This window comes from Myripristis murdjan, chromosome 17 (genome assembly GCF_902150065.1).
Source record: "Myripristis murdjan chromosome 17, fMyrMur1.1, whole genome shotgun sequence".
NCBI lineage: Eukaryota > Metazoa > Chordata > Actinopteri > Holocentriformes > Holocentridae > Myripristis > Myripristis murdjan.
The window spans coordinates 9,037,155-9,050,780 of NC_043996.1; the positions used below are offsets into that span (position 1 = coordinate 9,037,155).

General features: G+C 42.1%; 1 protein-coding gene across 1 annotated transcript in view; it reads left to right on the plus strand.

The window, feature by feature from the left end:
* brinp2 (bone morphogenetic protein/retinoic acid inducible neural-specific 2) overlaps positions 1-1,001 on the plus strand; it is a 129,033-nt gene extending 128,032 nt beyond the window's left edge. The window contains exon 8 of the mRNA XM_030074545.1: positions 180-1,001. Coding sequence (XP_029930405.1) covers positions 180-1,001 — 822 coding nt within the window. The remainder of the gene's footprint in view (positions 1-179) is intronic.
* The last annotated feature ends 12,625 nt before the right edge of the window (positions 1,002-13,626 follow it).

Below are 13,626 nucleotides of genomic sequence, written 5' to 3' on the forward strand. Positions count from 1 at the left end.
GCATATATGCAGGATTCAGATGATGTCGGGGCCGATCCCTGCATCTCTACTATCTGTCTATCTTTCTGTGTCTTTCTGTCTGTCTGTCTGTTTGTCTGTCTGTGTATCTGTCTGTCTGCCTGCCTATTTGTCTGGCTGTCTGTCTGTCTGACTCTCACTCGCTATTGATCTGTCTTCAGGTGAAGTATCTGCTTCAACGTCTAGACAGCAGGATAGAGGTCCATGCCATCTACATAAGCAATGATGTTCGTCTGGGAAGTTGGTTCAACCCTGCCTGGAGAAAGAGGATGCTGCTGACACTGAAGAGTAACAAGAACAAGTCCAATCTTATCCACATGCTCATGGGCATCTCCTTCCAGATTTGCTCCACAAAGAATTCAACACTGGAGCCCGTGCCTGCGGTTTACGTGAATCCTTTCGGGGGAAGTCATTCAGAGAGCTGGTTCATGCCAGTGAACCAGCCTGACTTCCCTGACTGGGAGAGAACTCGATTGGACGCTGTTGTCACGTCACAGTGTTACAACTGGACACTGTCACTGGGTAACAAATGGAAGTCCTTCTTTGAAACAGTGCACATCTACCTGCGAAGCCGCATCATCACAGATGACCCTACAGTCAATGAAACACTCTTCTATGAACCATTGGACCTGGACGACCAGACGTCCAATCTGGGGTATATGAAGATCAACACGCTAAAGGTTTTTGGATACAGCATGCACTTTGATCCTGAGGGCATCAAGGATTTGATTCTCCAGCTGGACTACCCTTATACACAGGGCACACAGGATGCTGCCTTTCTGATGTTGTTGGAGATGAGAGATCGGATTAACCGGCTCTCGCCACCCGCACCGCAGCCACTGGACCTGTTCTCATGTCTGCTGCGCCACCGGCTCAAGCTGTCAGCCGGCGAGGTGGCACGCATAAAGGATTCCTTGCAAATGTTCAACTCTAAGCTCCCCAATGCCTCTCCTGAGCCTGAGCTTGCCCAGCTGTGTAGTTAGCTGTTTAAGCTCACAAGCCAGTATCAGGAGTCGCCACAAGTACAAGGGGGAATTGCTGAGTAAAGGACAGCCCCACATTGGGTAGAGAAGGTCTTGAAAAGTCAGGATTAACAGTGTCTTGAACCCACGTAGTCTGGAATAAGAGTGTACAACCCCAAAATTCTGGATTGCTTGGCTTTTATTATTGTTCCTTCTAGTTGGTTTTTCCAGTATGTGCACATGGTCACATTTTTTATCAGAGGGGCTAGAAGTTACTATCAGTACCCCTTGGTTAGCAATGGAGTCATGTTTGGGACTTTGGGGAACACAGCAGATGCTGGGACTATCTTGCAGAAGCTCTTCTGTCGTAGCCTGGAGGCATACTTTGCTCTTACTGCCCTGCTTCTGACAGCACGCATGCACAAACTGCACCACTGGATGAAGCCAAGAGACACTTACACAAGCCTTGTGAGTTGGAACCTCAGAGATTGAAGAAGCTGATGTCATTATGTATACCTAAGACTTGCCTTGCAAAGATCAAGGTAATTTTGATATCTAAAGAGGAACTCTTGAGGGGTCTTCATTAATGAGTTATTGGAAGAGGATTTGCCCTTTTCTAACCCTATTTTCTTTGGTTACAGAACGATCTCGGGGGAAGGGAAAAAGGGAAAATATTATATAATGTGGTGAATGAGTTGTCATGCTTAATAGTTTAAAACTTTGATAATCCTGAACCCTGTTACTGTCTTTGAATATTTCTTTTTAACCCCTGCCTTCCATTTTATCTGGCATTTGAAATCTTGTACAATAAGTATCTGTGCTTAACATCTGAGTGAGAAGCCCGTGATGTTCTGTATTTGGCGGTGTAACTATACCAAAAGAAGGTAAACACATTGGCAAACTGAATGACAAAATGTTTTAAATGTTTTTTGTTTTTTTTAATGTTTTTTTTTTTCTTTGTTGTTTGTTTGATTTTTTTTTTTTTTTTGAGCTGACATCATAAAGAAATCTTCTGATGTGGTAACAAAAAGGTCTGCGGATAAAGTGCTGTAAATATTGCTCCATCTAACCCAAGGTGTGAAGAAGTGCACATTGCTTTTTAAATAACCAAGTGCAAAGACCAAAAAAATGTTTATAACAAAACAAAATCATGCCTTATATGGAGAGTCAATGTTAAGATAAGAAGCACATTTAGTTTCTGTGTTTGATTTCCTAGCAGAGGCTGCATTGCTTTTTATATTTCAATATTTCTACCAACAGTGATCAACAAACACATTCTGAAGAATCCGTGGTAATGTAGCTTTTACATGTAAATGCCAGTCACAGTTTCTGCAGACTTCTTTGTTTTGATTTGATGTTGTGAAGCTTTGAGTCACTACTCTATTCACAGTGCACACCAGTACTTTAATAATGTAGGCCTAAATGTTCTGCAAAAACTCTCCAATAAGAGTCTCTCAGAACTTGGTAGAACCTGGTTGAGTCTATGTATGATGATTTTACAAGATGTTTTCAATGGTTTGGCTCAGTCTCAGGTCCATTAAACATTTCTCTACATGTGGGGCCAAAGTCAGATGCCAATTACCACAAAGAACCAGAAAACAATGGAGTTAGCAGCCTTCTGAAGGGCAGTGATGATACTTCTCTTGAGAGCTACAAACTTACCACTACGGTACTTGACATAATATATGTTTATTTCACAAGGTTCACACTGAAAGTCAACCTTACATTTCATTTTCAGCAGGTCCGCTGTGGCCAGCTTGCTAAAGTAAAAACATGATTTATCTATATCGAATCATTTCCTCATTTCAAAAAAAAGGTTTCAGCCACCTAACATGTATGCTCTAGGAAATTACAAACGTATTTCATAAAACAAGGTCCTCTTTGATGCACTGACAACTAAAATTCATATCTTTTCCATTGTCCTCACCATTTGAGAACTCGGTACAGACACAGTATGTCGTCGTAAAATGGATGCATAAACTTCCAATTACCCTCGGCCTCTCATCATAAGATAAATGTCCCCTAATATACGGAGTGCAGCGTTTTTTGTAAGATGAAAAGCCAATTTCCTGGGTTGTCAAGGAGCGAACAAGAACCAAACGCACACTGTCACATCACATCAGGCTGCTGGTTTATCTGAGAAAGCAAGAAAGAAAGGGAGAGCGAGATTGAGGGAGAGACAGGAAGAGTGAGAGAAAGAGAGAGAGACAGTAAGAGGGAGAGAGTAAGAGAGGGTGTTAGGTTGGCCAACTTTAGCAGCTTGTATACCCCCCCCCCCCCCCCCCCCCCCCCCCCCCCACCCCCCACCCCCCATAATGAGGTGGGGAAGGAGTCACTCTGCATTGGGTTAATAAACAGTTATTCATCTTCAGTGTGGCACCCAGGAAACAGGAGTGGGTTTGCCCTTGGGCTAATCTTCAGGCCTGTGGAAGACAGCCAATCCATCAGAGCACTATTTAGACTGCATGGCACAAACTTTCTGGACCTCCCAAAGAAGGGAGAGAGAGGTGGGGGAGAGGGAAAATGAGAGAGTGATTGAAGAGGGGAACAGATGACATAGTGAGAGAGATAGAGAGAGGATAAGGAAATGAGAGAGAGGGAGAAAGAAGGAGAGAGAAGGTGAGGGGGGTTGGGCCACCGGTCCTGCAATGATTTATGATGTTTAGAAAGTCAGACGGTTTGAATTAATGAGGTAGAATTGGTGAAATAGAGTGGCATGTGTGTGTGTGTGAACATTTAGCACTTGTGTACCTCTAGGTCATTTAGCACAGTCATCAATAACCGAGTAGATTTGGGGTTTCAAATTGCATTATTAAAAACGTATCCGGAGAAATGGTTCATGTTTGAAGAGTGCGATAGTGGGAGACTGAGATGCAAAATCAGCGGTTGTGTGACCTTGACTGAGAGTGGTAGAGGCAACATGAGCAATTCTTATGTCTGTAAATCTGAAACTTAACCCTGATAGAGAACATCTAGCCTGGCATAGCCACCTGGCCTTGTGAGAAAAATTAGTTTAACTCACAAAACCAGTCTGTTCTTGGTTCGGTGTCCTAACCAAAAAATGGTTGCACCAATCAGCGCTCACTGAGGTACCACACTTGGTGGTTTAGATGATGATGACACAAGAAGCTACAGTTGCATTATTAAAAACTGGAAAACAGCGGGCATAAAAGTAGATTTTCTTTCTAAAAACTAAGTGCTTAGTGTGGTAAACAGCAATGCAAGGTATGTCTTCGCCAGGCCAAATCAGTCTCCCATGACAGTTTCCAAAAAATGCAAAAATGATATCTCTCTTAGCAAGCGCATTTCTGTTGCAGAAGCACGGGGTATTTTTTTATAGACATAGTGACTTTTTTATTCAGCTCATCAGGTCTTTAAAGACAACGACGTAGCAAACAGCTTTTACACTGCATCCGCTAATTTGTTTCCTAACAGACATCTATTTAAAGCATGACAGCATCGCCGCTTTAAGTTAGACGCTCTGCCTGCCACACAAGTATGAAAACTTGCAATGTGCTGGGCGGAGAGAGTAATGGTTGAGAGGAAGAAGCCTATTTTATCACATACTATATATTCAAACTAAACCACAACACTACAAAACATCCAGTAATGTACTACTATTGATTTCAGACTCTGGGGAAAAAAAAAAAAAAAAAAAAAAAAAAAGAATTGTAGATTTAACGCCTAAACATATGCACTAATATGTTGAGGTAACACTTCTTATTATTGTCTTATATCTCAGACAACACCTAGTTTGTGTTTCTGATCCCTTTAACAAAACAGAAACTATTTCTCATATTTTTATATCAAAACCCCTTTTTGGTTCCTTGAGAATAGCATATTTTTAGAGGCAACACATAGCTATACAAAAATATAACCAGTGATATCATCATAGAACTTTCAACAGTCCCCTCCTCCCCGACGTTATATATATATAAAGCCGTTCAAACTTCAAAAGTGGCACAAGTTACAGACAAAATCTTCTTCCTCAGCTTCCTCCTCCGTTATCAACTGCTGCCCAAATAACGGGGTGATGGATGGAGGTGTTGGAGGAGGAATCCAGGCTTGCATCCAGTTCTTCAGAATAGCCTTCCATGTTTCCTATGATTCACACACACTCACTTATTGATTCCTCCCCACATTGGGTCTCGGCCTGACCGTTTTCTGTTTTAACCTGAAACACGTCGAGTTACAGAAGCAAGACAGTTCCGCAACGCCATTTCATGTTGGCTTTAATTGCTTGAAGTACATTATAACTGGCTCAAGCGCATCAAAGCTGGTGGGCATTTGGCCGGAAACCACTTATTAAGTCAGGCAGTTTTCTTCCCCTTGAAATTTGTTTTCATCTCCTTTCATATCTGTGACAAGGGGCTTTTTATTCTCCCTCACTTTTCTTTTTCTCTCCTCCTCCTCTCTCTGTGTAGGGAGGAAAAAAGTTGGGAGAGGGAATGAGAAAACAAGAGTGAACAAATGACAAATTGAGAAAGAGAAAGACAGACTGTCTGCCATGCAAATATCCCCCGGTGGAAAAAAGCTGTCCCTTGTGATAGCGATCCTGTCATTTGAGCGTTGGCCTGAACAGAGGAAGATGGCGTACAACAGAACAGGACAGTTTATCCTGTTGGGCAAAGCAGTGGGACCGCTGCCACAATTTCGGGACAAACAGACCCAGATTCAAGAATGGAAAATGCATATTAGCCTCTGTTAGCCCACAGCTACTATTTTCATTTTGATGGAGTACAAAATTGCCCTCATTTGCAAGGGTTTGAACGGGGACTATAGATGAAGAGGTGTGGAGTTAACAGCCAGGCAGGCCTTTGAAAGTGTGCCCACAACCGTTATGTAAAACATCTGGATGAAATAAAGGATGGTAGAGTATGAAAAGACACGGTGCACTGCAGAAGGAAGGATGGGATGTAGGAAAGTAGTTTGAGAGGATAGAAACATGACCTTCAGCAAGAGGTTTATCACTCGGCTCATGCAAAACAACTTCCCACAGTTTTTTCACCTCTGCACTATAAAGACACTCTAGCATCCCAAATGGAATGAGAAAGGGGCACAATGAATACCTGACTCTCACTATAAAATGTAGTCTCTGGTTGAATAAATATCATGGAGCTTTCCATTGACCGTCCAGGTTGGAATTTCCCTCCTCTGTGCTGAATACGTTCCATTGCAACCAACATGGACGCCCGTAAGAAGAAAGGAAAAGAAAGGAAAAGTTAGATTTGTCCACTGAAAGCAAGTGAAGCGCTAGCAAGAGTCAAGAGTCACAACTAGTTTGGCCAGTTGAAGAGTACACAATCTACACCATAGTAAAACAGACTACAGAGAAGGCAAGATCAATGTCGAACATGGTTTCAAATAAAAATCCAGCCAGAATAAAAGGTAATTGCTGACCCTCTCGTCTGCTATTTTGTGGTGAAGTCATGCATTTTGCTAAACCGACTTGAAGCTCCGATTTAACTGGTGTTCCTTTTTATTTTTCCATTTCGGAAGTCTGATTCCCTAGTTCCGAGTTCAGTGGAAAGCTCCATTAATCCTATGAAAGACTTCCACTCTACACATCTGGGGGCTTTTAAGGCTTTGCTTCACAGTGTGTTTGAGAAAACCCATTTTTTTCAAGATGTAATGGATACCTTTGGCAGTGTGTGTTACACATGCTCAGAAAAAAAAAAATGCCTCTGTCGTTGAAAATAATGAATTTCCATTGGTCTGGATTCACGTGCTTGAAACATTTTCACACATGAAGTTGTTCAGAAAACAAATTTGAATATGCAGCCTTCCTGCAATGATATGAAATTCAGTCACTCCCAAGGTTCTGTAAGAGAAGAGTTGATTGACAGCTCAGTCAGACAAACAATGTGAATATGCCTTTGCTTTTTCTTGATGTAACAATTGTCATCTGTGGCAAATCTTTTGCATTGTCTCCTGGTGATAATTTGGCTTATTTAATTAGGGATCTGAGTGTAAACAAACCCATTTACTCTCATTAACTCCTTTCCTTGCATCTACACCTCTCTTGCAGTTTTCACTTAAAACACTCTGATGCAGTGAAAAAGAAAACACGATCAAAACATTCCCAAAGGACTAGCGTCCAAACTCTGGAGCAACTTTGTAGTGATCAAGACAGCTGCTCCAGAGTTTTCCTCCAGTTTCAGTGCACATACAGATGGATCCCCGCAAGACAAGACTCCTGCAGACTGAGATGACAAATTTCTCATTTTGCTGAAAAGGTTTAAAACCAACATAATAAAAGGGGAAGTCTGCTAAATGCTTGACTTACAGTCAAGGTAATGAAATCAAGTAAATCAAGAAGCCTGATAACACTGCAAACCCACGTGAAAAGTGAAACTAACAGGTGCAGCAAGACTCTTGTTTCACCTTGTTCCTCCACTCATCAGCAAGTACAGTTACACTCTAACCATGTAACACCTGGTGACCTGACAATATTTTATGTATTTTTAACTTGTACATACAGAAGCTGCTGTACAACCCACAAACCAACAGTTCTGATATGCCTACCGGTCAGCTCTAAAATGACATGCTTTTTATTCTCCTGGGTTTAAAGATCAGAAATATTTCTCTCAATGTTTTAAAGAGGATGTAAATGTTCTTATATTAAATGATGAAAGTTAATATGAAATGAGTGACTGGTTTTACTTTGATTGTGTGCTGAAAAGAAATACACAAAATTCCTTTTTTTTTTTTAAAGATGTGGGCAGTTCATTCGAGTATAACATTGCCTAATATTGTGCAAACAGAAATTGCATTACAGTGTCACACTCAAATATTAAAGAGGAACTAAACCCCAAACCTAATTCTGTGGGAAGCCTGACCTCTGTTGGTGAAAAGTAACTCAGAAGGAACCGGAACCCTAATTTTCACCAGCAGAGGTCAGGCTTCAAACAGAACTGTATTTGGGGTTTAGTTATTCTTTAATAGTAGTGCTGTCATTAAAGCTGCAATATGCAAAATTTTGCCGTAAAATGTGCTCAAATGAAAATGTGAAATTTATGCCCACAGGAAGTGTCAACTTAAGGGTAAATATACAAACTTAAAGTAAAAATGAGGATGAGCGGGTTGCCAACACCATCATACAGGATTTCTGGGTGCTGAGGTTCAAACTGTTCCCAAACACCCTTAATATTATTTCAAGCCATCAATGTGCAAAGTTTGAAGTCTGTAAGTAAAGACGGGCAGAATAACAAACTTCAAAACAATATTTCAAGCACTCAAAAAATAAAGAAATGTGTCTTCAACTATTTAAACAGAGAGATTGTCAGATTGCCAGGGACTCAGGCAGCCATTTGTGGCACTGATCTGATTTATCCATTGCTGTCTGTGCTCCCAAAGCCCTGCCCGATGAAGATCAGATCTGTGCCTCTGTAATGGCGTAAAGTCTGCTGTTATCGGTATGTCCAATCACCACTGGCAGATTTTCACTTTGGTCGAAAAGAGCAATATTCTAGCCACAGTGGAATGAAGTTCACGATGGATTATTTATCCCCCTGCCAAAACTGCTTAGAGCTATAAAAAAAAGGAGGTCAGGGAGAAAGAGAGATAGAGAGAGGTAGCGAAAGGGAAAAGAGGGTAGAGAAATTGGCATGCAAGCATTTGTCCACGGTCGGGCAAAGATCGGCGAATCGATAGGTGGACGGAGGGCTGACAGAATGACAGTTTCATGCTGATCGCTGAAGGACATCCAGGAAAAAAGGAAGACTCGGAGAGGAGGAGAGAGGTAAAGAGACACAGCGGGAGGGAGGGCAGCCACAAACAGAATGCAGGAGAGTCAGTGTACCGGGAAAGAAGGAGAGAAAAAGAGGGAGAGCGGTTGACAGCGAGCAGTAATGAATGATAATTGTTCATCAAGCAGACACTCTCAGTATGGGGAGGAGAACACTCACCCCAGCTACTTCTTCAGCCCTCTACACATCGGCGTCACGGCTGTCAGCACACACACACACACACACATGCACGTACACACACGCACTAAAGCATATTGTACACCTTCAGAGGCACATATACAAACACACAAACCTGCACACACAAAGCCTGCACAAATACACAAATGCACAATAGAGCATTCTGTTTGATGCATTCACAAGCTTTGCAATTGTAAATCTTCAGTGGGCTATTCATCTTATTTTTTGAGCCGTTGCTAATTTTGCGTTAGTTTGTGGAACTAATTCCACCAGAGATCCTCCAGCTCCTTAAACTTTTTCAGTGACTGAGTTCTCATATGTGCAACATTAGCCTAGAGGGTAGTGATGCAGGCTTTCGACCAGATATTCACTGGAGCTGCTTTCCAAAGTCGAGGCTGCAGCTGGGCATGGGTAGCACTGCACTATGAAGGGTGCAATTCTTCTCCTTTGAAATGGTCGGCCAAGACCAAATGAGAGCATCACTGGGAAATATGTTGCTTAAAACGTCAAGTTTGACATCATGCTGTCACGGTCTTAAATGTCTCAGGCATCATGCACACTGGAAAAAACACATCAGAAGTACAATTTTACATAACATGCACTTTGAATTCCACCAGAGCTGCAGCATATTTTCTCCCTATGCACATACAAGATTATGGGATACGTATGGCTGGGAAGCATACATCTTAACATGTTCTCATAAAAACACCAGATGAAGGCTGCTTTTCTAAGAGCTGTTTTGATGGATCCTTCCAAATGAAACAGCCTTTGATGACGTAGCAGCCGAGAAACGATGCCTCCCTCTGTTGCTGCCGAGACTTTGAGGAGCTGCCTGTTTCAAATCCCCAGATTGGCTGCAGTGATGCAGATGGGGAAAGTGAACAATCTCCAGTTACTCCCCCAGTCCAAACACATGCAGGTCTGTTGAATTTAAGACTCAGAATGAGGTAGTTTTAAACATCTCTGATATAAGTTGTGTCTAAGTGTCTGCTCACCGTTTACAGCCACTGGCACAAACACCTGCCAAGTTTGGAGCAACTTGTAGAAATGTAAGATTCTCTTCTGCTTTCATTTGCACAGTGTGGATGGCTTGCACTCTGACAGAACAGAATATAATGAAGAGAGACTGATCCCAACACTCAGAAAGCCTTGTGTGTGTGTGTGTGTGTGTGTGTGTGTAGCAGCAGCAAAGAGTAGCAGCCTGCCCTTAGACATTAACACCACTGTAGACTGATGATAATCATAACGGCAATATATTTTTTCTCTACGTGAGTGGCAGTGGAAATTCAAAACCCTGGATGTGGATTGGAGATGCATGTACATTTACATTTCTGTTGAGTGCGGTCACAGTGAATCCCTGTGAACCACTGGTGGTGGTTTGGGCAACTTAATTGGAATCTCTGTTCAGTGTGTCTCAGGTTCATTTACATCGGTACTTTTATGTGGTCACGCGTGCTATCGATCCCGCATGTTAACACCAGGTGTAAAGGGGGTCCGACTTGCTTTGTATGCATGTTAGACCTATGTTGGGCTGATGACCTGTATTCCCATCTCCTGCCTAATGCCTTCTGCTCCAGTCCCTTGTGATGCTGAATACGAACAAAAAGGTATGGAAAATGGATGGATGGATGAAAAGTGAATGAGTAAGCCTGTCCCTAAGCAACTACTTCCCCAGTGGCCGTGAATCACAGGATTCTCCAGAGGAGCTGGTCCCTGGCTAATAGTAGAAGACGTGGCTGGTACTGAGCAGCTGCAAGCGTGACGATAGAGCTGTCTGAATGTGAACCACGATGTCTTTGGAAGGGAGCAAGTCTGCCAAGTTAACTCTCACTGGATAAATATCAAACATATAGAAAACAACTAGACAAACCTAGTCTGCACACACGAGCTGCTAGAGGATGGCTCCCAACCCACAAGAATACAGCCATTCCATCGTCTACCAGCTACCAGGACAGGAGTTTTATAGGAGCTTGTCAATTTGGTTTGTAGCGAGTGTTTGTTTGGCATGGCTCAACCTCTCAACAAGCTCACTAGCTAGCCTAAATAAATATACAATGATAGCCCAAGACAGTAAACCATTATATGATCATGGTAAGTACTGCTGCTGGAAAACTGCGGCTGTAAAGCCTGTCATCCCTGAATGACCACATTCCCACACAATCATTTATACAAGCAAACATGCACACCAAGCAATAAACTAGATTAAATTATAGCATTATCTCTTTGTGTGGTAGCTGGCTTTATTTTTGTGCATTTGTGTTTCAACAATGTAGGGGTCACTCTTTCACTTTGTTATAGGACATTCAACATTTTTGGCCATCCCCGCTCAGGAAACCAGACCAAGGTCAGAATAGTTTTGCTGAGTTTACTTTGGTCCATAAAAGTGCTTAATTCTCCTAATAACTGCCTTCATAAACTGTGGGTCAGGTCTAAAAATGGACCAAGTTGCATGGGCTGTGGAGGGATCCCAGTAAGTTTACAAGGGCTTGGGTTCCAGTTCGCAAGACTCAATTTCTCATCTGAGTGTCTGGCTGGGGAAAAAAAAAAAAGTTAAAGAAACAAGTCATGCCCTAAGACATGACACTTCATCCATACTAAGTCCCTGACCTAGATCTCCAGTACGGAGTTTTCATTTGCCAAAACTTTCAGTGTGCTCTCACTCCACTCCAGTTTCTACTGACATGTAAGTTAGCTATACTGGAGATAGAGACAAAAGTATTGAAAGAAGAGAAATTATAGAGAGATACAAAGGACAAAAGTCAGAGAAAAAACCATGGGGAAGGATGCAGACATACATGAGGAAGAGAGAAGAAACAAGAAATGGAGAGAAAGAGAAAGAGCTGCTGAAGAACTAAATTCAGGCACAAAGGGAGAGAGACAAAGAGACTGAGAGAAACCGAGACTGAGAAAAGCAACTTCAAGAGCTATACCACAGTCAGAAACAAGGGAGCGAGCAGGGGAAGTTAGTACACAGGGAATTGACTCACCATCATATCCTGAGGACAGAGGAGAGAGGAGGCTGGCAGTAGCTGTCTTAAAAATAATGAAATAAAACGCTGAGGAGTGCTGCCCTGGCTTGATCTCTACAATCTGCTCCAGGCAATTGCACATGGAGTAGACAGAACCAAAAGAGACACTCCTGTTAATGGGTACTGCTCATTTTGAAGCTTACAACAAAAGGTCTGGAAATCTTTGAGGTGTCTCTGAGGATCTTAACGATGTAAGAGAGGTAAAAGTTTCCGTTCGCACAGAACAATTATGCGGCGTTTGATGATGTAAGTTTGGGGGATGGAAGGTGTTGATCAAGGCCTGGCACCCGGGATGTTGGATTGGCACACATGCACACACGGGTACACAAACACTTGCAAGCATGTATGCAGCTACGCTCTTAACAGGGATTTACGACACATCCAAGTGCTAAAATAGCCTAATGGTGATGTTAATGTATTTTGTACCTACTGGGTTCAACCGACTGCTGTTTTCTAGGGCCAAGATTTTGTGGTTGGATCTGTTGCTAGTCAAAAATCTCTACCAGTATACTGCACATTTAATCCCGGTGTCCCGGTGTCACATACATATTTTGTATCTGCTCGTTGCAAAGCTTTACTGAAACTACATCACATTTATATTGAGTGAAATACTGAAACTCAACATGCAATTGTTTTATGGCTGCACTATTCCATCAAAAAGGAAATATCTACAGGTGGATGAGAAATTTAAGTAAAAAAACAACATTAAGAGTCTTAGTAAAGTGTTTGGCCACCTCAGCCAGCACAACAGCTCAGGAACTCTACATAAAGACATGCCAAGAGGGCTTACTGAATGGTCTGATGAGGATGAAATGATGGAAATGTTATGACCTTCACAGTCACCATATCTCAGTGTTAGACAGCACTCTCCACCATCATCAAAACACCATATGAGGGCAAATCTTTTGGATGAATGGTGATCCACACTTGTAGAATCTATGCCAAGAAACACTGAAGCTTTTCTGGTGGCTCCAGGTGGCCCAACACCTCACTAAGACACTTTATGCTGTTTTTTTTCCTTTAATTTGTCACCCGTCTATGTTTTGTGCATCATTTCCAACACAGTTTCCTCTAACTCAGCGGCATTTATTTGGTGTCTTTGGAAACCTTGAGATCTCCACTAGAATTCCAAGCGCACCTCTGTGGGTTTGAACAAAGCAATAGGTATTTGTAATGATAAACCCACTGGTGGGATAAGTGGAGTTAAAATTGGCCACTTTGATAGCCAAACATTTCAAGAATTTGCTGAATGCTGCAGAATTTGATTCTTTTCACGGTGGGAGTGCCACTGAAACAGCTATTAGACCATCACAGAACACTAAAACTCTCCATTTAAACCGCTATTACAAAGTTTTTAGGTTGATTGGCAGTCCCTTGAAGGTGCAGTAATCAATGCCTTTGATCAGCAAGCAGTTGGAATTGCAATATTGAAATATATCTGGCACAGGTGGTCCTCCCACTTGTCCTGTTTCTTTAACCTACGATGACCTGTAATCAACGCAAATAATAAAGTCACATTTTGACGATTGGGATTGGGAGCTACTTTAAATGCCAGTCAACACGGAGTCTTAATTCTTAAACATGCTGAGTTCTGAAAGCCAGAGATCTTAGTGCAAGGCCAAATTATCATAGAGTCATTGGTACTGATCAATAACCCTATCAAACTGTGCTGTGGAGCAATAAACGCTGCAC